Source organism: Ochlerotatus camptorhynchus, unplaced genomic scaffold (genome assembly GCF_037179485.1).
Source record: "Ochlerotatus camptorhynchus isolate MF236.1 unplaced genomic scaffold, CSIRO-AGI_Acam_v1.1 ptg000150l, whole genome shotgun sequence".
NCBI lineage: Eukaryota > Metazoa > Arthropoda > Insecta > Diptera > Culicidae > Ochlerotatus > Ochlerotatus camptorhynchus.
Genome location: NW_027040640.1, coordinates 594,759 through 619,892, shown reverse-complemented (window position 1 = coordinate 619,892; position 25,134 = coordinate 594,759). Strand labels below are relative to the sequence as shown.

At 40.5% G+C, this 25,134-nt stretch overlaps 3 protein-coding genes across 3 annotated transcripts in view; 1 reads left to right on the top strand and 2 right to left on the bottom strand.

Moving 5' to 3' along the window:
• Window positions 1-25,134, top strand: part of sNPF-R (short neuropeptide F receptor) — a 437,511-nt gene that overhangs the window by 197,814 nt on the left and 214,563 nt on the right. The gene's annotated exons all lie outside the window — the stretch shown is intronic.
• LOC135701096 (uncharacterized) lies at window positions 11,107-12,213 on the bottom strand. The gene has a single exon (XM_065221804.1). The coding sequence runs from the start codon at window positions 12,211-12,213 to the stop codon at window positions 11,107-11,109; it is 1,107 nt and encodes a 368-aa protein (XP_065077876.1).
• LOC135701095 (uncharacterized) lies at window positions 20,498-22,303 on the bottom strand. The gene has a single exon (XM_065221803.1). The coding sequence runs from the start codon at window positions 22,301-22,303 to the stop codon at window positions 20,498-20,500; it is 1,806 nt and encodes a 601-aa protein (XP_065077875.1).

The following is a 25,134-nucleotide window of genomic DNA, read 5'->3' as shown; positions in this document are numbered from 1 at the left end:
ATCCTCAATTGCAACGATTAATTCCCTTTATACTTAGATAAGATTTAGTTTTAGTTATTTAGTTTTAAGCTATCAATTGTTATACTGACATGCAGGTTTAAAAAACCTGTTTAAAATACTGAATTGCCAAGACAGGAACAATGTAAAAACACTTAGATATATATCATAACAATTAAGGCTGGTAAGTTACTGTAGTAACTGGAGCACCTAGGTTAAAAATGAAATGTAATTTATTTTGAATTTGGAACAAATAAAGAGTTAAAAAAAAAAAAAAAAAACGCGGCTTTCAACTAAAGGAGTAACAAGTGTGATACTATCACTTCAGGCTAGAACTTTGGTTCTCTTATGCAATGGTTCATCAGAGAGGGTAAGCTCAGTAATCCTCATCGCATGCTCATGACGCTATTCTGTCACGGCATGAGCCAAATATGCCGGACCTAAACCAACCGTCTCCAACGCTCCACTATGAAGCATAAGATTAGGCCCACCCACCAACGTCCAGGTTAAAAACTAGCCAAGGGGAGGGAACAAGAATATTGTGATGTATTTAAGATCAATAGATATTATTCCAATATTCTTGCCAGCTTACTGCCCCTTCTATAATCCGATCGAGGTTGTGTTCGGGTTGGTGAAGTGTTTCTTGAAACGTAGCTATAGGGAACATGACACAACTCCACTTTCTGTAACTGTTGGTGCCGCCCTAACTAAATTCATGTCCTACAAATGCACAGGTCTTTTTCAAAAGTGTGGGTTCTCGTCGGGAGGGATATTCGACCCTTCAGTTGGACTTCCTCAACTAAGTCAATAGTTATTAAATTAATTAGGTAGAATCAAATTAGGAACATAAATCACAATAAACACAACTCAAAATTGAAATAAAACCAATCAATCTATTCTTTATTGAAGGAAGATAAATCATAATCACTAATTCAGTTTGCTTGCTTAGTCAGCATGGTCGATGTCAGGCATGTCCGTAACAAGAGACGCCAACTTCTTGCTGAATTCAGTTTCCTCCGGTGGTAAGGAATCTTGCATTGCATCCAACAATGAGCGGGAAGAACTCACCTGTGTCTTGAGGCAGTGAGGATTTGATTCATACTCATTGCTATTGTACACAAGCCACTTACTGTTGCTAAAATTCCGTCTGTAATATTGTAAGTCACTTGCAATCCTTGACGCGTAACTTTAAGCTGATTTGCTTCAGAATTTGGAGCAGCACGAAACAAGTGGAGATATTCATCCGGCGGCGCTTCTCTCATCAACCTTGTACGTTGGTCTGCTGGTTGCCAAGAACAAAATTTGCCCACCGTGTTCCCAAAAATCTCTTTCAATTCAAGGACACAGTCAAAAACTTCCTCCGTTGCTGGAGCCCCAGCTTTATCCATGCGTTCTGGGTGCAGTAGTAGTTTGCTGGCCTTCTCCCACATGGGTAGGGTTACCATATGGTATCCTTAAGGAGGACATGTCCTCCTTTTTCAATATTTTTTCTACGTCCTCTTTTTGCCCGAAAATGTCCTCCTTTTAAATAATTGCATTTTTTCCCGTTACATATTTATAAAATTATTTTCAAGAGCGTTGTTTGCTGAGAATATTTGTTTAATTATGTCGCAACCTCAGCTTGTATATATAGAATTTTCACTTTAATTTGACACATGAAATTTATTAAATAAACCTGCTATTCTACCAGAGCTATTTCTGACCGATCAGTGATCAATTTTGACAAACAATTCCTCGAAATTCGGATGATCAACAACAGAGAGAATTTCTAACATTATAATTTAGTTTCGAAGTAACAAATTTAAGTGAAAATTCACCAAATTTCGATTAGGTTTTTGTTCCGTCCGTTCCCTGAAGGACTGAAGTGAGGTAGCACCCAATCCTATTTCTACGGCAACACTACGAACAGCGACGCTCAATACTATCGAATCCCTACCGTGCGAGGGAGAACAGTACAAAACGAGATCAGTATTAATTCAACCTTCAAAGTGTGTACACTAGAGCAAAGAGCAATAAATGTAGTTAAGTTAGTTTAGCAAAAGTGTTCTTTCCATCGAACCGATCATCCGAAAATACAGTCCACCACCAAAGATCCTTCCATCCAAGGGAATCGTCAAGGGCACTTCCAGTGTCATCCCAAGATCGTTTTCCACGGCGATTCCCTCCCGCATGTGTTATGGTTCATTGCATCGGAACAGTTTTCGAAGGGACGTATCAGCTTTTCTAAACAATGCATTTGATCGTCGATTTGGCGTAACTGGTAGTTCGCCTACGCATACTAACACTACCATCAAATAGGGAAAACAATCATCTACTTGATAGTGGTGTTAGAGCCTTAGACTGTGTTACAATTTAGGAGTTTTCATGTAATGTTGAAATTTCGAAAATATATAATAATGTTCAAAAATTCCTCTCGTGTTTTTTGGCCGATTTTCGGGCAGGTTTTTGTCAAAATGGATTGCTTGTCTGTCAAAAATAAGTCTGATGAAATACCAGGGTTATTTGAAAATTTCGCATCTTTAAAATTTAAGTGAAAATTCACCAAATGAAACACAGCAATCCAACATGTGTTTGATTTTGAAGGTCCAAACGCAATGTGGGCGAAAGCGGAACGGAAACGGAAAGTTTGACATTTGTCACAAATGCCATCAAGATGCCTAACCGAAGTCGATTCGATTCTAACTAGTTTTCATTCCGACAAGTAGGCTAACTCAGATCGGGCTTTTCCGCTGCCGCTGCCGTTCCGCTTCCGCTGTCATTGCGCTTGGACCTTGACGCTCTGGTTCTAGGGTATTGGTTTAAAGTTTTTTGCTGAATCAATGGTAAAATTGACAGGTTGCTTAGATGTTCCTTTTCATGTTGGTTCCAATCAGCGATGGCATGTATCCTGATTTTTGTACATCATAAAAGTTGGGACGGTTTAAAGCTGTAAAGTTGTAGTTTTCATGCAGAACAGCTGGATTAGATCATTTTCTAGTATTAAAAATAAATTATGAAGGCTATTTGGATGCATTTTTCAGATGAATTGAATTGATAACGACTACAAGTTATGAACTATCTCAATTGATAAAAATTCATTGTCCTCCTTTAATGTCGAGAAAAGGAAACATTGTCCTCCTTTACCTCTAAACCTAAACCGAAATGTCCTCCTTTTCAAGTTTTTGATATGGTATCCCTACACATGGGTAGCGTTGCAATGGAGGAGGAGTGTTTGAACACATGGACCTGAATATGTTTACCTCTCCAATGAGTCAGCAGCTTGTTGTTGTGCCAAATGTCATCCATATTATAAAATTTCTTATTTTTTTCGTGCTTCAACAGCACAAATCTGTCCAATGCAATTTAATCTGGATTGTTCTTAGGCTCTGAACCACTGGCGAATTTTTTAACTTTTGGTTAAAATTTGACAGATGGAAAGTTACTGATATCCAGGCATGGTTATTTCTGACAGACAAGAAGTTAAATTTGTGGCAACCGTGGCTCGAAAACTGGTCGAAAACGGGGATTTTCGAACATGGAAAATAACTTGCGAAGTGTCACTTTTGACCACGAGTTAAATTTAACTCAGCAAATGGTTCACAGCCTTAGCAAACCATCTGATTATCACTATGCTCGACCACTATTTCCCGAGCAACATATTCCCTGGCTGTTTCCCAGATGCACGTCAACAAACTTGACACAGAATTCCCGTACATATCCTTCGAAGCAACCGGATCTGCCAAATGCTGTGATCTGAACAACCGAATGTAAAACACACCGTTGAAATGAAATTGCTTGTTCTTGAACTGACCAACAGTAATATTGACAGTCATATTCAGCTGAGATCCATTGTTTTCCTTTTGGTGAGTTGATGAGGAACCACTTTTATTCGACTCGCTGTCTTCAAAACCGGTGCCAGACAATCAGGTCAGGAAATTCAATGTCCGCGAATGGGCCCGGATCTTGGTCAGAATCCACCTTTCTCTTCTTCGAACCTGTTGGTTCACTGCTTTCGCTTTCCATGTTAGAGGTTTCCATGCTGAAAAGTAAAATGTTGAGAGTCTTTGTAATCTTTGTGCTCACATCTTTAAAGCAAAAAATCATTTAACTTACGTGCAATCAGCCAATCTTTTGTAGGTTCGAGATTTGAGTCCTTTAATTCTAGGTTGTTACAATTTTTTGTTTTTGTTTGATTCAATGTTTTTGTTTTGATATCAATTGAAAAGGGTGATTCATGAGTAAATTTGGTCTTGAATGAATCACCCCCACGTAATGAAAACTGTCAAAAAATAACCGCACGGCGAATGAGAACGACTCAAATTTGAGTTTAGTTCACTCATAATCGCCAAAAGTGCAGGAACTCAGCGGTGAGTAAAATTTTTCTCATGGTTTCCTGTGGAAAACCTAAAAAATCTGCCGGAAAATGAAGAAATTGACGAAAATTTTATTCAGTCTCGGAGTAGTACCAATAGACTGAGTGAATCCAAGCTTTACTTTTCTCGAATTCGGGAATTTTTCCCTGGAAAATCCTGGGAAAACATGAGGCAAATTAACTCATCGCTGAGTTCCTGCACTTTTGGCGATTATGAGTGAACTAAACTCAAAATTGAGCCGTTCTCATTCGCCGTGCGGTAGAATCCAATGCTGAATTCACAATATTCTTACATGAACAAAATAACACAGCAAAACAAGAATACGTCAATTGAGAAGCGTTGCCTACTTCGAACTTCAAAGAAATGAATTCGCTACATAGCCCAAAAATACAAGTCTGTGCGCAAATTGGGATCGTGCTAAAGGTTCAAACATTGTATGGCGACTACTATGGAAGATTTTTAAATGTCACTTATGTCCCTCCAACTCTAATAGTCCAAGAGCTGTCAACCATCTAAATCTATTGCCAAACTGTCAAATATACGTCAACGCAACGCAAACGGATTGAATGTGTCTAATCTAATCAAATCTAATTAAACCTATCACCAACACAGCTAGTTCTTGAAAGCATCCTGGAAAATGATGGATATACCTCCATAATTTTTCTTGTCTATTTGATATGTGTTTCACATCGAAGATGCGTCACACCTATCAAAACAGCCAGGCCTACTGTGCAGCATTTAAGGGACAAAATGATTTAGAAAACTTTGATGTTGGAAGCATCAAAGCTAGAAAGGTTAAGTGATGCTCCATTTTCTTCTGACGGTTGGGACACGAGCACTTACTTTTGTCCTAGCCTTTTATGACTCATGGCTATAGCGCCATTACTCGCTTTTTAAAAAGAGAAGAGGGAAAGGAAAAGGAGAAGGACAAAGGGAAAAGGATTATGTGAAATCTTTGAACGTAAGCAATATGTTTGATTTGAAGCATACAATATAGAAATGCATAACAGCGGTGGTCACTACCCGAGTCTTGTCACTATTATCAAGTCATAAAAAGTAACAAGGACTAAATTGCGATCCTTTGATTACTGAAAAATCCTGATTCCTAGTTTGAAGTTGTCACGACTAGGGTTCGGTGGAAGATCTTATACCAATAACGCACCACAAAAAGGTAATCTCCCAACGTAACTGATTTGAAAAGATAAAAGTTTACAAAATGGAACGAACTCACCAAATTTAGCCAATTGAACCTGAAGGCTGCCTGACATGTGTTGATTTAGAAGTCCAAATTGTAGACGAAGCTTGACGAACATCAACATGAACTATGTTCGGATGTATGTAGTCGATTTTTGATGTGCAAGCCTTTTCGTGGCCAATAGTCAGGTTCAACGCTGCGACTCAACGACTGATGGAACTAATGATGGGACGCCTCGTGGAGGTTCTACTTGTCTTCGGAACAGCTTCTCAGCGGCAAATAATAGGGACTGAAGAATTAGAAATTGTCTCCTGGGCCTGGTTTTGGCCAGATCAGCAACCGATTATAGATAAAAAAAAAACTCCACGGAAAAAAACAAACGTCAGGTTCGATCAAATGCACAGCCTACTCCGGAACTGAAGCGAACTTTAGGCAACATACGAAATGAAGCACCCTAATGTCACATCTGTCAGCAGTACCAGAAATAGGCCATCGCAGCACCCGTTTATGGGCTTCAACAGGAGAGGAGCGAAAAAGCGATCGGTAATGATGACAATGGCAATCGGATCCGATGATTGATTGACACAGATGGATGAATTCCCAGAAGATACGGTACGGCAAGGAGGTTATAGCAACTCCAACTTTTGGTTTTGTGTGCGTGGATTATTCTGCTGATATGGGGAGCACTCAGGCATGCAATGAACCGGATATATTCGGAACGTCTGCAGAACTGAGATCAAACGCTGTGCGTTATGCATATTCAATTAGATACGGAACCTTACATAATGTGGCTTCCGTTGCAAAATTTACAATTCTCAACTAGATGATGTTGTCTGGTTGGAAGATTTATGAATACAAAATTTGAATATTCATTGAAAATAGAAAAGATGATTGACTGGCATCCTCCGAGTCGAACAGTATCGTGCAGTACCGTAAGGTACACATTGGTGCTGCTTTTGACTGTAATCTGAAAACTTTTGGGGGTGGTTTCCGGCGCTCGCAGTCTTGGAATAAGCAACAGAAATTTGAAAAATGTGTCAACGTAATCTTTAATTTAATTATTGAACCATTTTAAATATTGGTTGATATTGTTGGCTTACAGAGGCTTCGTTGTGTGCATGTGTTCTGATCTTTGTCATTTAGCTGTCTTGATTAGTGATAGCTGATGATTCGATCCCGCCTATGTCTGCGAACCAATGAAGGGAAGCTCATACTAAATGCAATACATACCCCGTCCCAATTGAAACTTGGCCTGTCCTCAACCACCCCCTCCCACCCAAATCCCATCATGATTCAATTTCAGGTGCCATCTGCTTCCTATGCTAAAATGCTTCCAAGAAGCATTCGAAAAAAAAAATCCAATTCACAACTCGTCAAAGAGCCTTTAGCGACAAAAAAAAATAGGCTCAAGAAAAATAGGCACAATTGCGAACCTTTCCGTCCAAACAAAAAAGCAAATTACTTTTGCCTCTTCAGAACGAGAAATCGAATTAGGATTCCCCTTAAGTGAAACAAACCTAATCGCATTACACAGCCGGACACTGTACCGACAAAAGGACATTTCCCAATCCAGAAAGGACCACCACTAGACCCTAGATGGATTAGTAAAGGTGCTACACAAGGAAGAAGTGTTAGTGTATTTACTAAAATGGACTATGACGATTGTACATGTCAAGTTTTGCTATAATGAATCCTTCTCGTGTTTATTCGCGCCAAATAAATTTGGAAAGGCATTTGTGACCACCAACCTTCCGGTCGTATGGAACAGGTCAAAATCTGTCCTAATCCACCCGTTTTTTTTTTCTGGCATTGTGTATGGCAAAAAAGTGAACTTTCCATGAGGCAAATAACTCACCAACACTAGATGACCGCGAGTACTGTGCCACCTATACATACACCTATCTTGCACTAGACCGGTCGGTTCAATAAATGAAATGAACGATTGACAAAAGGGGACAACGAACGGTGAAAACATTTGGGATAATGGTGAAGCCAGTGTCAATCAAGTCCACTCGAAGGTAGAAGGACTCAAATTTGTCCCCACTTTTGTTTTGTCCTACAGTTCAAACAACGTAATTGAAAGGAAGTTGATCTTTGGAATGATGGCTCCTGGTTCAATTTTTTTTTTATCTAGATTTTCATTTCAAAAAATTTGCAACGAAAAAGAAACCTTTTAAACAATTAAAATTAGAGGATTCCAATTATGACAGAAGCGCACCCTCGTCGTCGGCGGCATTGTTTCAAGGTTCATCAGAGGTTTCAATTTTCTTTTAAACTGTCGCTATTATTTCTAGCGGCAATGGAGCACGCAGTCTACCCGTCAAATCGGCTTACGGAATGTGACTTTTTAATTTCACAAATGGTCTTTGCCTCCCTCTCCCGGCTGATACTGGAGGGAATAGGGAATAAGAGCGTATGAGGCAGGGTTAATTGTGATTCTGCTTTGCATTTATTTCATGGGGATGAAAAGAGCAAGAGACGAGATGGTAATTGTACAATTATAAAGGGTGTCATTCTTATCGGAACGCCTTTCTGTTAATTGATATGGGAACTGCCATGCCAAATGTTTCTACAAGAACGCACTTAATAAATTCCAGAAGAGAAGCTCTGTACAATCCTTCAATAGGCCACAAATACTCAACTTCAGAGACAAACAACACATCCTTTACCGTCTAACGCTTATTGTCACTTAATGGTAATACCAGTTTTATTTTGGCTGTGTAAAACCGATTCTTATCTGATTTTAATCAGTCCGCATCGTGCTCTCTTGCCGTGCGGATCTATTTGGACTTTTTCTCCTTTTTCTCGATTCCTATTCCTCTTCGATCCTTGTTTGAACCCTACCCGAGGTAATCCCGCTTGAATATCGATTTTGAAATTTTTTCTTCGGATTCTTGTAGTAATCTGCTTGGAAGTCCATTTGGAGAAACTTTATTCCGCCGCCATGGCACCTAGACGCAAAAGAAAAGGGAAATCTCTTGATCCCCCTTCTGATGAAATTTATTTGAGAACATTCCCGGCTTACTGCCAAAAAGGAAAAGGTCCACCCTATTGTGATAACCACGCCTAATTTGCAACGGAACTTTTGAACTTCTTCGGAAATCAGAATGAATGCCGTGTACTGGCTCAAACCTTGGATGGTTTCAAACGTCTTCTCAAGTGAGCAAAGCAACACACATTTTTCACTTAAGACGCAAAAACTGAACGTCTGTTCAAGTTTGTGTCAAATTTCACCTTCAAATCAGCAGCAGTTGAGTACACGGCTGTCTTCCACAACAATAGTTTACAGACTCGGCGTCTGACTTCGTGTTCCTAAATATCTCGAGCAGACGGGCAGCAGCCTTCACTTTGTCATTTCGTCCTCTATGCCGGCTAGCTTAAGGGAATCACTCAGCAAGTCCTTCCACTGCTCATATGTATGACGGTAAATTCCGTCATCGTCCGTTGCTTTACATTCCGGGACATTAATAGACGCTACAGAGAGCTGATTCATCGATGATAAGAATTTCCACTCTTCGAAGCTGGAACCCGTTACACGTCTCGTACTGCTCAATCCATTGTCAACATCGAATTCAATCTCGGGCTGTTCCTCCGGTTCCGTCTGTCTGACGCCATCTTGCTGTGAAGCTTGAAGCTCTGTGTTCACTTGAAGACTACGTTCCAGTGCTTTTTCCAGAGCCGCGTTCTTAGACCTTGCATTCGCCAGCTCTCTGGCCATCTCTTTGGCTTTCTTTTTCTGATCACGCGGCGTTCGAACCGATTTGTCTAAAATTGAAAAAAAAAGCAACGGTCTTAATATGCAATTCTTGATTTCTTTCAAGTATGCAGGAACCAACTGTTTCTGCATTTATTTTTATTTTTTTATTTTAAATATTTATCATTCTAATACTTTAGAACAGTAACCCACACGTCCTGCTTCATAGTGATTATTATCACTTTCTTATGATTTTTGAAAAAGTAGCCCACCCGCTCTGATCCATTTTGAATTCATTCAATCATGCAGTAGCCCACGCGCTCTGCTTCATTTTCTTTCTTCAGAGTAGTAGCCCACTCGCTGGTCACACTACACACGTATTTTGCGCCAACTTTTTTTCTCAGCGTGCCTAACGTGTGCCGACAGTACCGAGCGTGTCATCAGACTGAATTTTTTTGTTTGTATAATGTTATGTTCGGCAACCCGGTTGATTTGACAGTTCACATGTTTTGTTTAGAAGAAACAAAACAACAAGCAGTTGAATCCTATCCCAGATCCCTAACTGCCGTGACTCTCGGTTCGTTGCTCCCAAATTCTATCGGAAAAGGATTACACTGAACCTAATAAGCAACGGGCTCGGCCACCGAATCGATGCTTCGAGCGAGAACGTTCTCCGGAGGAAGCATTTCCATTTGCCGACAGGACAATAACTTCTACTGGATTGGAGTATGATGATGACTCGTTTGAACCACAGGTAGACGAAGCGAGCGTGCATCATCAAAGGAAACTGGTCCAGATGCTTTTCAGATTCTGATGAACGCTTCCGGGAGGAGTTTCTCCCGAAAACCATCGACTCAGTCAAAGACGACGCGTCAGCGTTCTAGTAGGCATTTCAATTGGAATCAGACTTCCCTGGTCGAGGTGGGGTTCAATACTCGGTTTAATATGGAGAGAAGTATGATGTCTCTAGCGAAAAGAAGTGCCGGCCAGAGAAAACCTGTAAAAGATGGGGCGCTGTAGATGATAGGAAAGCAAATACCGGTGAAGATTCTACCCAACATGGTCCGAGTGATCATCGAAGGTGAATTAATCGATGTCAGTTACGATGAAGAACGAATCAAGGAAGTGAATGTCGGTTGGCTGATGCATTGTAAACGACCACTGATAAAACTACTTCTTCTCTGCCAAGCCTATAAATATTCAAATTCAAGCGCTGGGTTACCAGGGCGTCTCTGAGAGCTAAACCTATTATTCAACCAACTCACCGATGTCGACTTTTAGGAGCCCCCCAACCCAACAACTGACCAATCAACATCTTACAATTCCACTTAACCTCCTTCGCCTGTAATTTCAGCTCCGTCACGAATCTTTTCACCCCAAATTGATCAACCAACATCTTCAACGTTCCCTTCACTTCCTCTCTCTTGGTCTCGCTCTCCCCACTAATCACATTCCGAATCGGCAGCAGTCCCTTCATGGTCATCTTTTCAATCAGCTTCTGAAAACGATGCCACCCTCTTCCCAACTTCGATCAAACTATTCTGAAACACCAAAGCCTTCCGCATCAGATCCTTGAACAGTTCGATCGTCTTGAGTGGAGCTTCTCCGATCTCGAAGCCTTCCGGTAGCGATTCCAGCACCATCCGGAAGAATTCCAGAATGACCCCAAAATGACAGTTGTACTTGGCAACGGTCATCGCCTTAATGACCTCGCTCATCCTAATGTTTTGAAAATATGTGCGCTGTGAGGAATCCATGGCAGAACGTCGCCGGAAATTCACGGTTGAAGTTATGAAATCAAAAATTGGATTGACAATTTTGCTTCGCCAGCGCTTCCAGAAGTCTTGCAGCCTTCGCTGGGTCAGCTGCTATTGATTGAGTCGATGGAGAGGAACGTCCGTAAAGTCTGGCTCGGGAAACGCTTGCAGTGATTCTCCAACCAGAAAGTGAGCAGGCGTTAACGGCTGTAGATTATTCGGATCATCTGACATGGGAGTGAGAGGGCGAGAGTTGAGGCATGCTTCAACTTGAGTGAGCAGTGTACTCATGTCTTCCGGGGATACTGGTGCTTCTCCTACGACTTTCAGTAAATGGGTTTTAGCTGACCGAACTGCAGCCTCCCATAGGCCACCGAAGTGTGGCATGCTCGGAGGGTTGAAGTGCCACTGTATTCCTTCCTTGGCTAATTCCCTGGTGACAACTTCACGGTGTTCATTGTTCTTGAGCAACTTGAGGAAGTCCTGCAACTTATTCCGTGCACCGACAAAGTTGGTGCTATTGTCGGAGAAAACATCGGTACACCGCCCTCGCCTGGCGATAAACCGTCTCAGTGCCTGAAGAAATCTGTCGGTTGACAAATCCGAGACAAGTTCCGTGTGCACGGCCTTGGTACTCATACAAATGAAAATCGCTACATAGGCTTTGACTGCCGGATGCCTTGGAGCGAGCCTTACGTAGATTGGACCAAAGTAGTCCACACCCGTCCGTGAAAAGGGTCGAGAAACCGTGACTCGTGACGATGGTAGATCCCCCATCTGTTGTTGGACTGACGATGGTTTCGAGCGAAAGCACGTCTGACATCTGTGGATTATGTTCCTCACCACACTCCTTCCTCCTAACGGCCAGAAGCGAAGTCTTACAACACTCAACAGCAGTTGTGGTCCAGCGTGTAGCAGTCGCTCGTGGTAGTGTCGTAGCAGCATGTGAGTGAATAGATGCCGTGCTGGCAGTACAACCGGATGCTTGGTTTCTTCCGTGTCCATGGAATGCTTCAAACGGCCGCCAAGCCGAATTAGTTGATCTGTCGATATGAATGGATTGAACCACCGCAACGCCGATCCTCTCACAACAGCCTCCTCTTTGGATAACGCCTTCCATTCTGTCTCGAAAACTTCCTTCTGTACCAAGCGGACCATGGTGTTTTCCGCCTCCTTCAGCTCTGCCGACGACAGGTACGCTGGGCAATTCCTCTCCATTCGCGGTGTTCGTAGAAGCTTCATATAACGCAGCCAATATGCTGTGCAACGAGCAAGATCTGTGTAGGACGAGAACTTGCTGAAGTACGTTTGGTTGAATTCGGCGAATACAGAAGCTGGTGCAGCAACTACAGTCCGCCGTTTTTCTTCATCTCCTTCTCCAGTTGGTGAATTATGTGGCAGGCTTTGCCATTGACCTTCTTCTTCCTCTAGCCAGCTCGGTCCTTGCCACCAGAACGAATTGTTCACGATATCTTCCGGTGAAATCCCTCTGGAGATAAGATCTGCGGGATTTTGAATTCCTGGAACGTGTCGCTATTGAGATTCCTGGGTAATGGACTGCATTTTTGAAACTCTGTTTGCAACGAAGGTGGTCCAAGTCATTGGAGGAGCTTCTATCCAACGCAGAACGCAGGTGGAATCTGTCCAGAAAAACGACTTTCCCTTGAACCGAATCGATTGTGCAACCTTTTCAAAGAGCTCTGACGCAAGTGTAGCATCCCAAATTGTAGCATTTCTAATATTTCCAAATTATCATAAATTATCATGAACGCCAGTGACATGAAACATGCATGCCACACATTATCCTCAAGCCTTCATTAGCTCATGCTTCAAGGTTCCAAACATTCCCACAGTTCATAAAATCCTTACATTGACACAATTGACAAAACCCAGACATTCCCACAATCCAAACCAAAAGTTCTCATACTTCAAACCATCAGCTCGGTGGAGGTTTACAATTGATTGCTTAGTTGCACAAGTGTAAAACACCACTTCAAATTAAATTATTGCGAACGCATTTTCCCATGCAGCACTAAACGATGACCCATGTTTTCGTCACCTCAAAACATTCCCAGATAGCGAACCGTAAATTGACTCTTCCTTCTCCGAACCACATTTGTTCCCATACACGACACTTATAGCCAATCGATAATTCTTGCTTATGCACCAATAAGCCTGACAGACGCCAAGCGCATCATGTTACAAGTCACAGCGCCGAACTCTCTTTCCCATTTGTTTTAGCGTCGACTTCTCTCTTGTTGACAAATTTCTAATTGAACTCTTATTGGTTAAAACGGCAACTCCAAGCGCCTCCCCACCTAATTGTTATTTGTGTAGAATTATGAAGATGTGTAGAGTTTAAGTAAGATGTAACCAAACTGATACAAGAATAAACATTCATTATGTGAACCCTCACGGCGACTAGTCGATGTCTAAGAAAGATATTACATGGCCTATTACATGGCTGACCGTTGACAAGTGGCGCGAATACTGTGAAAAGTTAAAGTTGAAACCTTGTGATCAGTGAAAAATTCAGTGCCTTCAGTGCCAGTAGTACTCAACAAAAGTGACAATAAACGATCAATATGGGTTGGTTCAGCGCGGATGAAGTAATCTCAACTTCCGCAAATAGTGCAAGTTCAGACAATTTAACAACGCAAAATGTGGCTCTGTGCATTCTCGCGGCAGTAGCTTTAGGCTACGGTGCTCTGAAAATTTTTAACGGCTACAACACCAGCCGCACTGAGCGAGTAGCAGCAACAGCTGCTAGACTGCAATCTTTGCAGAGCGTGAACGTTTGAAGATGCGCGGGTGCGAAAAGTGAACAGCGTGAAAAGTGAGCGCGAAAAGTGAACACACTGAACTTTACAAAAACAAAAATTGAAAGACGACATAACTGTGGCTGAAAAGCAAAATTTACATCATGAGCGGAAAAATGTCATTAGAAGAAATACGCCAGTTTTGGGCAGAGATTACAGCCCTGGCAGAACATCATCAGAAAATGGACATAATCGCGAATTTACAGCACAAGTTAGGTGTTTGCGATAAAAATCGTTGCTGTCGTGATCCAAAAACAGTGTACCTCGAGAAGAAATATCCAAACTACCGTATAGTTGACGGACTAGTTTATTTTGACTAAAATAAAAACAATGAGTGAACTAAGACGCAGAAGTGAAGTGATAAAAATACATCAAAAAATAATTCAACTGCAGGCGAGACCACTGTCGGAGGACCGGCAGGCGGGATTTCAACCATCTGAGGTACGGGTACGAGCGAGGACAACCAAGATGTTTTAAGCAGAAGATAATGAAGGTAAAAAAAAAAAAAACAATCTTAAAATTTTAATTCATTTGATTCATTAATTGTAATTGAATAAACTCACATGACAACAGAATTTCCTGAGAGCATTGAAACTCTCCTTAGTAAATTAGCAAAAATTCAATTAAATTTGAAAAAAGCACCCAATAGAACATATTTAAGGTGCACAATTATCAAAAAAATTAATAATATTAAGAAAATATATTCAGAAATTAATCAAGAATTACAAAAAAATGAAAATTCAATTAACACTCAGGAACTAGAATTTCTGATTAAGGCTACACGTTTAGAATATAATGCAATTTATGATATTTTACAATTCAAATTGAAAAACGCCAGGAAAACGTTATCCTTTAAATCATGTGTTTTGGTAATCATTTTTATTAATCAAGTTAATTCAAAAAAGAAAATGGCAAATCCACAAGTGTTCGATATCAAAACAGCAACAGCCATCGTACAACAGTACGATGGTACCGCTGACAATTTAGATGCGTTTGTTGACGCAGCAAATCTATTGAAGGATTATGTGACAGCAGAACAAATACCAATGGCTGTCAAATTCTTAAAAACAAGATTAACAGGAAAAGCTAGAATTGGCTTACCTGAAAACCTAGTAACAATAGATGCCATGGTGAATGATGTAAAAGCAAGATGCTCTGAAAGAATTTCACCAGAGAACATCTTAGCAAAATTGAAAAACACTAAACAGAAAGGCGATACAAATACGATTTGCGATGAAGTTGATGCCTTATCTAATAAATTAAAAAGCATTTATTTGGGACAAGGCATTCCCGAGGAAGTTGCTAAATCAATGGCAACGAAAGCCGGAGTTGAAGCTCTTATTAATGGAGTCAATAATTTTGAAACAAAATTGATTTTGAAGGCCGGAACCTTCACAAATATAAAAGACGCTTTACAAAAAGTGCAAGAAAATACAGCTTCCGTACAAACCCCAACACAAATTATGTCATTCAATGCTCAAAGACAGAACAACAACGACCGACATTATCGTGGACGCAGAACAGGAACTGGAAATCATACCTCTAACAACCATAATAGATTCAATAATTACCGTTCAAACAATAATGGTAATAATTATAACAATAACAGATATAGCACAAACAACAGATTCCAAGCACGGTTTCCAAATAGAAACAATATATCTGGAAATTACACCAGAGGAGGTCGCCGAGATAACAGATCTCGACAAGTTTATATGACAAACGTGGAAAATCCACAACCGATGGGGACAAACATGCCCAATGGAGGATATTTAATCCCACCATTGCAAAGGGACCCATCACAATTAACAGTTCCAGCAGGAACACCACAACAAAACTTAAATTTTTTAGGACAAACGAACCAGGGTCAATACCCTGCAAGACAATTTATACAATAAATTTAAAAGCGGTTAACTTTGTGACATTGTACGTCCAAATGGCAAACTGCAAATGTACATTCATTGTAGATAGTGGAGCTGACGTATCTCTTTTTAAAGTATCAAAAGTCTCCCCAATGCAAATAGTAGATTTTAACAAAAAACTAAAAATTTCAGGAGTAACTGACGGAATAACTGAAACGATAGCTGAAACTATGACTAATCTTACGTTTGATAATAATTTAACTATAGCGCATTGCTTCCAACTAGTAGATGAACTAATACCTATACATACGGATGGTATACTTGGACGCGATTTCTTTATCAAGTACAGGTGTACTATCGATTATAATAATTGGCTATTAAATTTTAATTTTAACAATCAATTTATCTCCATACCAATTGAGGACAAATTGAATGATAATATCATAATACCACCAAGATGTGAAGTAATCAGAAAATTACCACATTTCTGTGTAAGTGAGGATACAGTTGTGCTCTCACAGGAAATACTACCAGGTGTTTTCTGTGGAAATACAATTGTATCCCATGAATCACCATACATTAAATTTATAAATACCACATCTGTACAAGTAGCAATTTCTAATTTTAGACCTACTTGTGAACCTTTAAACGAATATTTAAAAGTAGATACAAGTGAAGGAACTTTTAATAACAAATCTGAAAGAACAAATAAAATTCTTTCCCTAATAAATTTTAATGAAATACCTTCTTATGTTCATACACCTTTAAAAAATCTGATTGATAAATATTCAGATATATTTAGTTTAGAGAATGAAAAATTAACTCATAACAATTTTTATTCACAAAACATTTTATTGAAAGACCAAGTACCGGTCTATATTCCAAACTATAAAACTATCCATTCACAAGGTAATGAAATTGACAATCAAATCAAAAAACTACTAGACGATGAAATAATTGAACCATCAGTTTCATCGTATAATTCACCTATTCTTTTAGTGCCTAAGAAGAGCAATGATAATTCAAAAAAATGGAGATTGGTAGTCGATTTTCGACAATTAAATAAAAAAGTGTTGGCAGATAAATTTCCATTGCCACGTATTGATGTTATTTTAGACCAATTAGGGAGAGCGAAGTACTTCAGCACTCTAGATTTAATGGCGGGGTTTCACCAAATACCATTGGATCATGAGTCTAGAAAGTACACAGCTTTTTCAGCCCCTAACGGTCATTTTCATTTCAAAAGGTTGCCATTCGGTTTGAATGTTAGTCCCAATAGCTTCCAGCGAATGATGACAATCGCGATGGCTGGATTAACACCTGAATGTGCATTTATCTACATTGATGATATCGTTGTCATCGGATGTTCTGAAAAACATCATTTTAGTAATTTAAATACAGTTTTTGATAGATTGAGACATTATAATCTCAAATTGAATCCAATGAAATGTAAATTTTTCTTGACTGAAGTTACATACCTCGGACACAAAATTACAGATAAAGGAATTCTTCCAGACGATTCCAAATTTAAAGTATTGAAAAATTACCCCAGACCAACTAATATTGATGAAGTACGTAGGTTTGTTGCTTTTTGCAATTATTACCGTAAATTCGTACCACAATTCGCAGACATTGCCAAACCTTTAAATATGTTGCTTAAAAAGGGAGTAACATTCCAGTGGAATGATACTCAAGAATATAGTTTCCAAAAATTGAAAAAACTTTTAATGGAACCACAAATTTTGCGATATCCAGATTTTTCTAAAGAATTTATTTTGACTACGGATGCATCTGATTTAGCATGTGGAGCAGTACTTTCCCAACGCTATCCGGAAGGTGATTTTCCAATAGCCTTCGCTAGCAAAAGTTTCACCCAAGGGGAACGTTCGAAACCAATTATTGAAAAGGAATTAACAGCCATACATTGGGCTGTTGATTACTTTAAATCATATCTATATGGTCGAAGATTTACTGTTAAAACAGATCATAGACCATTAGTTTATTTGTTTAGTATGAAAAAACCGACATCAAAATTGACAAGGATGAGATTAGACCTTGAAGAATTTGACTTCGATATAGAGTTTTTAGCAGGAAAATCAAATGTGTGTGCTGATGCATTATCACGTATACCTGTAAAATCAGAAGAATTAAAAACATTATCCGTTCTCATGGTTAACACAAGGGCCATGACAAGAAAACTCAAAAACACGAATTCACCAAAACCCGATAGTTCAACGATGCCAGACTATGAGACTGATCACCTCACGGCTTGGCAAACCGAGAATCCTTCGGAAGTTAGAAAATATCTTAAGATTGGATGTGATGTGCACCACAACCAATTGAAGATGACATTATTTAACCATAATTATAGAAAAATTTTAGGAGAAATTAACGTAAACTTAAAATGCGCGCGCTATAAAAATACAAATGGAAGTCAAGCACTAGAGTTTGCACTTCTAGAAATCGAAAAACTACTGAGAAAATATAAAAGAACCATGGTCGCCATCTCTATTTTAGATGAGCTTTTTACAACAATTACAATTGAAACATTAAAGGAAATCGCGAATCGAGCCATTTCTAATTACCAGCTGGTACTATATAAACCACCAAAGTTTCTGCAGAACCAAAATGAAATAAATGATATCTTAATCAATCACCATATGACACCTACGGGAGGACATATCGGGCAACATAGATTATATTTAAAATTGAGAGAACAATTTACATGGAAAAATATGAAAAACAATATAAAGAATTTTGTGAGAAATTGTGAAAAATGCAAAATCAACAAAATTTATAGACATACCAAGGAACCTACTGTTATTACCACGACTCCTACAAAACCTTTCGAATTGCTTTCGATTGATACTGCAGGACCATTTGGTATGACAAATAATGGAAATAGATACATTTTAACTATACAATGTAACCTTACAAAATACATAGTTCTTATACCAGTACCAACTAAAGAAGCCTCTACAATGGCAAGAGCATTAGTAGATAATTTTATTTTGATATATGGAAACTTTCTTCAGTTACAATCTGATCAAGGTACCGAATTTAATAACGAAGTTTTTGAGCAGATCTGTAAATTACTGGAAATTAAACAAACATTTGCAACAGCCTATCACCCTCAGACAATAGGTGCATTGGAGAGGAATCACAGATGTCTCAACGAGTATCTGAGATCCTTCACCAATGCTCACCATTTAGACTGGGATGAATGGACAAAATTTTATGCATTCTCATACAATACGACACCAAACACACAACATGGTTATACGCCATATGAACTAGTTTTCGGCAGAAAAGCTATATTACCACATGATTTACCGGATAACAATACACCAATTCAACCTCTATATAATCCAGAACAATACTTTCAAGAACTCAGATTTAGATTACAAAATACAAATTTAGTAGCAAAACAAAATTTACTTGAACAAAAAACAAAAAGACAAGAAGTATGCAATAGAAATACAAATAAAATCGATATAAAAGTAGGAGATGAAGTGTATCTCAGTAACGAAAACCGCAGAAAACTTGATCCATTTTACTTAGGACCATTCATTGTAACCGAAATAGATGACCCAAACTGCAAAATTAAACATAAAGAAACACAAAAAGTAACAAAAGTACACAAAAACAGAACAATCAAAATCTAAAAAAAAAAAAAAAAAAAAAATCTTAGTCACGAACTAAGAAGTGCGAAATTCGGTTAGGATTAAAAATTAAGAACATTTTTATATGAGGTACTTGGAGAAAAGCCTATGACGAATGATTTCATTTCATTGCATCATTCTCCCAAAGGGGGAAGGTGTAGCATCCCAAATTGTAGCATTTCTAATATTTCCAAATTATCATAAATTATCATGAACGCCAGTGACATGAAACATGCATGCCACACATTATCCTCAAGCCTTCATTAGCTCATGCTTCAAGGTTCCAAACATTCCCACAGTTCATAAAATCCTTACATTGACACAATTGACAAAACCCAGACATTCCCACAATCCAAACCAAAAGTTCTCATACTTCAAACCATCAGCTCGGTGGAGGTTTACAATTGATTGCTTAGTTGCACAAGTGTAAAACACCACTTCAAATTAAATTATTGCGAACGCATTTTCCCATGCAGCACTAAACGATGACCCATGTTTTCGTCACCTCAAAACATTCCCAGATAGCGAACCGTAAATTGACTCTTCCTTCTCCGAACCACATTTGTTCCCATACACGACACTTATAGCCAATCGATAATTCTTGCTTATGCACCAATAAGCCTGACAGACGCCAAGCGCATCATGTTACAAGTCACAGCGCCGAACTCTCTTTCCCATTTGTTTTAGCGTCGACTTCTCTCTTGTTGACAAATTTCTAATTGAACTCTTATTGGTTAAAACGGCAACTCCAAGCGCCTCCCCACCTAATTGTTATTTGTGTAGAATTATGAAGATGTGTAGAGTTTAAGTAAGATGTAACCAAACTGATACAAGAATAAACATTCATTATGTGAACCCTCACGGCGACTAGTCGATGTCTAAGAAAGATATCACATGGCCTATTACACAAGGAGCGCCCCGCACAATTCCAGTCGGGGAATTGTTTGACATTTCAAAGGCGCTACCCTTGATTTGGAGGTAAGAAGACAAATTTTCACTTCTCCGTTGACATTCTGCTCCTCATGTACAGACATGCTCCATACGCCTTCTCCGAGGCATCCGAGAAACAGTGGATCTCCGTCGAGACAGCATTCGAAGTGATGACACAACGGTCAATGCGTATTTCATTGAACAGTGGTAGCTGTTCGTGGAATTTTCTCTAGGGCTCACCCACCGTCGATGGTAGCGACTGGTCCCAATCAAGCCTTTGACCTTGTCCGTCACGTAATGCCCATAATTGTTGCATAAATATCTTGGCCGATGTTATGGCAGCTCCCAAGAGCCCCAGAGGGTCAAACAGTGTGGCAATTACTGACAGCACGTATCGTTTAGTGAGCGATGTATCAGGGTTCAGACTAGGAACTGAAAACTGGTACTTGAGAGTATCGGAGACTGGCATCCAAGTTAGCCCCAGTGTTTTGATTGAGGGATCTGGATCCAAAACAATCCCTTCTGACGACCGAATCGCCATGTCTTCCTCCGGAATTCCTTCCAGCACCGCTGGGCAATTCGAAGCCCATTTCCGCTGCTTGAATCCACCACTTGACATCATTGTGTTCAGCTGTACCCGCAATGTGGTTGCTGTTTCTTCGTCGTCCGCCCCTGTAATGACATCGTCCATGTAGGTGTCATCGAGAACCGCTCTCGCTGCGAGTGGATATTGTGCCTCTTCATCCAAGGCTAGCTGTTTGAGCGTTATTGTCGCCAGGAAAGGTGCCGATTTAGTACCATATGTCACGGTGTTGAGCTCGTACAGATGAACACATTCCGCAGGTGAAAAGCGCCACAGAATGCACTGCAATGCACGTTCCAGTAGGTGAACAAGAATTTGTCGGAACATTTTATCAACGTCCGACACAAGCATGATTTGTTTTGTCCGACTGCGGAGTGTAATGGATCGAAGGTCCTCCTGAATGACTGCCCCTGTCATTAGCACGTCGTTGAGTGACACTCCGTTGCACGACGCGTCGAAAACCACCCTCACCTTGGTTGTGGTACTAGCCTCCTTGATGACTGGATGGTGTGGGAGGAAGCACCGTTTAACCAACTCCGTATCCGTTTCAACCACCTCACGCATGTGACCGAGCTTGATGTAGTCCTCCATAAAAGCATTGTATTGTTCCCGAAGCGATGAATCCTTAGCCAGTCTGCGTTCCGTTCCTTGGAGACGCCGGTATGCGATGTCCCTTGAATCGCCCACCCGTGAGACGGCGTCTTCATTCATCGGTAATGAGACGGTGTACCGACCGTCCGAACCTCGTTGTACTGTGCTGTCAAAGATGTCTTCACACTGTGTTTCCTCCGGCGAGTGAGCCTTGCCTGACTCAACCTCCTCACAGGACAAGAAACGATAGATCAATGCATCTAACTCATCCAGCATCGATACATTGCATGTGATTTGGAGAGAGCGAGATGGAACAGAGACACCACCGCTTACTATCCATCCAAATAAGGACTCATGGAGAGCTGGATTACCTTCTCCCAGGGACATTCTTCGACCAGTTTCGAAGAAATCGAAAAAGTGTTCGATACCGAGAACGAGATCCACTGCGTTCGGTTCGAAAAATGCGGGATCAGCCAATTTAATTCCGCTTGGAAGCGACCATCCATTCGTATCCACTCTGATTGTTGGCAGGTTCACCGTCACCTTCGGGAGAACCAGAAAGTCTAGTTCACGTGAGAACTGAGACACTCGTGAGCGCACCAATGCGTGTACCCTTTGTTTGACCTTGATGGTCGCTTGTCCAATCCCGAGCACCGATATATCCACTCGGTCGCGAGTTACCTTCATCAGCTGACTCAATCGCTTAGTGATAAAATTGCTCTCCGACCCTGAGTCCAGAAGAGCGCGAGCGTGATGGCGACAGCCATTGTCATCCTCAATTATAACGACAGCCGTTGCCAACAGTACCTGTGATGCATGCTGGTGGACCGTACCAGACACCAATGCATTCGTAGCTGTCATGCTAGCTACTTGGATGGAACGAGATTTTGATGGATCTTCAGGAGGAAAAGGTTTGTTGCATCCAGCAGCAGCTGATACCCGTTTATCACCATCTTCTTTTGGGTTGAAACACACCAGTGAGTGGTGGCGACCCTTACAGTGCCGACAAGAATATTTGGATTGGCATTCCCTAGCCAAGTGTCCGGCTTTGAAGCAATTCCGGCAGAGCGAGTGTGTCTTCAGAAGAGCATCTCTGTCTGAAACTTCCAGCCGTTGGAAAGCGTTGCACTGATAAAGCGGATGATTTGTTGAGCAGACCACGGAGCGTCCCCCAGACGTTTGGGTTGAGCCATAGCTGGCCTTCACCGATGATGATTTCTGCTTCTGTTGTGATTGTGTCTGCTGAACACCCCTAGTGTCAACAGACCTCGATGGAGAAATTCAGTCAGATCCGCTAGCAAATCTTGTTCCTTTGTTGCAGATAGCTCTTCCCACCCCCTTCGTGTAACAGGGCACAAAAGCTGCTACGTTCTAATTCCAGCTCTATCTTGACATGCACCAGAGCAGGCGCAGATATAGTAGAGTGTTGCCAGCAGTGCTGCACAATTTCGACAATACACGGTGATACTCAAAATTCTGCTTTGGTCACTCGTTTGAGCTAACAGTCATCGTCAAGGCAAACCATGTCAATTGTCAGTGGCATTTTTGTCAGCGACGAACATGTGCTGATTTGTTTATTAGCTAAATTTAATATGAAATTAAATGGCTTGAGGAAAACAATCACATGGAGCCATTAAAGTGAACAAGCATCTACGTCCTGAACAGCTTGGATAACAATAATGTGACTCAGAATGCAAGAAATTACCCTTTCTGTTACCAGGTGAATCTTTGTCATTGACGAAAAAATGAATGAGATTTTGACAAAGATTTTTTTGAGGATCAAGTCTATCATTGACTATGTGAAAAACAATTTTGTCACTATCACGCAAAAGTCTGTCAATGACAATGACAAATCTCAGCATTGGTTGCCAGTAACTTTAAATACCATAAAAATTTGGGGTGCCCATCTGTATATTTGGCACACTGTGCGAAGTGACCAGCCCCTTGGGTTGTCAACTGTTTAAAACAAATCTTGGGGGCCGATAAAATACCGATTGGCAAACGGGTCCATCGGTACCTTCCAAACGGTGTCCAAAACGTTGGGAGTTTGCTGCTAGGGATCATCCAACTCAAAATGTCAAAACCACTTTTGGAATCGAAATTGGAAAAGATTTTAGCCTTTCCTAGCTCCGGGAGGATGTCATTCAGTGTGTTAAATTGAAGGTGAGGTCTTTTCAATGCTTTGTTGAGAGGTATTGCGTCAAGACAAATTCGAATGCTTCCTAATTCTGGATCATCACGTTGAACAACGACAATGTTGCTTAACTATTCTGTATGCAGAACCAAAGAGAAAGTCGACGAAGAGAATCTGTCAATGTTACTAAGGACCTAATGCAAAGTACAGCTTATATTATGATTCCATAGCCTAGCCCATAGAACATTATTGAACAGATTTAGAATCGGTCAACTGGTGCTGGAAATGTAGCAAGAACATGTTACGGGGAATGTGAGCCATGATACAAAATTTGAAAGGGAAGGAATAAAACCTATCATGTGACAGAACAAATTATTACAAAATATGATAACCAAATCAATTCTGGCCATTGGCGCCGCGGTTGATCAGTTCCGGGCATGGCTTGGGGCCTGGGGGCCGGTTTTGGCTAATGTGGTCCAGAGCTCTTGGTCTGGCTGGCATTGATCCTGTTTTGAGTTCTGATGTAATTTTATAATCTGAAATTTAAAACTGGCTTGAAGTACTAAAGAATTCTTTGGAAGTGATTCTGTAAATTTCAGAAGAGAATAAGGCGTTGGAGAAATGTACGTTTGTTTTAAGATAATTTTGCATTATTTGGCACATCATACAAAATATGTACACCAACGAATATTCAAATATTCATTTCCATCCAAATTCACCTTTTTCTCTCCTAACACAACATTGACTCAGCATATGTCAGTTACTTATTGCCACATTTTGTGAAGATGGGAAGCTCCGCAAACACAATTGACGTGTAATTGACATGCACTCAGGCAGCAGTCAGACAGACGGTGGTTATGAGTTCTGAGTTGGCGTTTACATAATTCTAGCCGCCTCAAATTCCACACTTCTGCATTTCAAGAAAGGGAAAACATCTTCGTTCAGCCTTCGGAACCGACCACTTCTGCGGAAACCCATTTCCATTACAGTTCCTCGGGGGTACATCACCTCTCTGACACAGCACGTTTCCCACGGCTGGCTGATGCTGCATGCCTCCTTCATAATTCATTCATAGCGAGCGATGGAACGTTTGGGGCAGCAAATGTTTGCCCATGTTTGTCGGCGTATGATGAATGAATGTGGGAGGAGAGGTGAAAGATGAACGGTGATCCGGAAGTGAAGGGGCTTCTTCTTATCCCTTCTGGGTGGGAAAATCTACCGAGAGTGCTTTTCTTCGGGAAAAGTCCACGTCGAATTGACTGGCGATTGGAAAAGTTTTTTGTGCTTATAAAATTTTTTGTGCTAGTAGTGGTGTATCAACAACCCCGTTATTTTGCCTTTTTACTATATAAGGCTTATTGAGGGCTAACATAATGTTTCGAAGCCCTTATTCACTTTTTTGGGTGAATTTGGTGTGGACTTTCTCCCCGGTTAAGTTCAACAAGAAGAAGAGTGGTTGGTTTACCATTTGTTAGTAAGGTGATAATGATGAGATATGAGATGGAGTTGCCAATTTGGCAGAATGTATGGGATGCCATTATCTGTTATTGCGAAATCT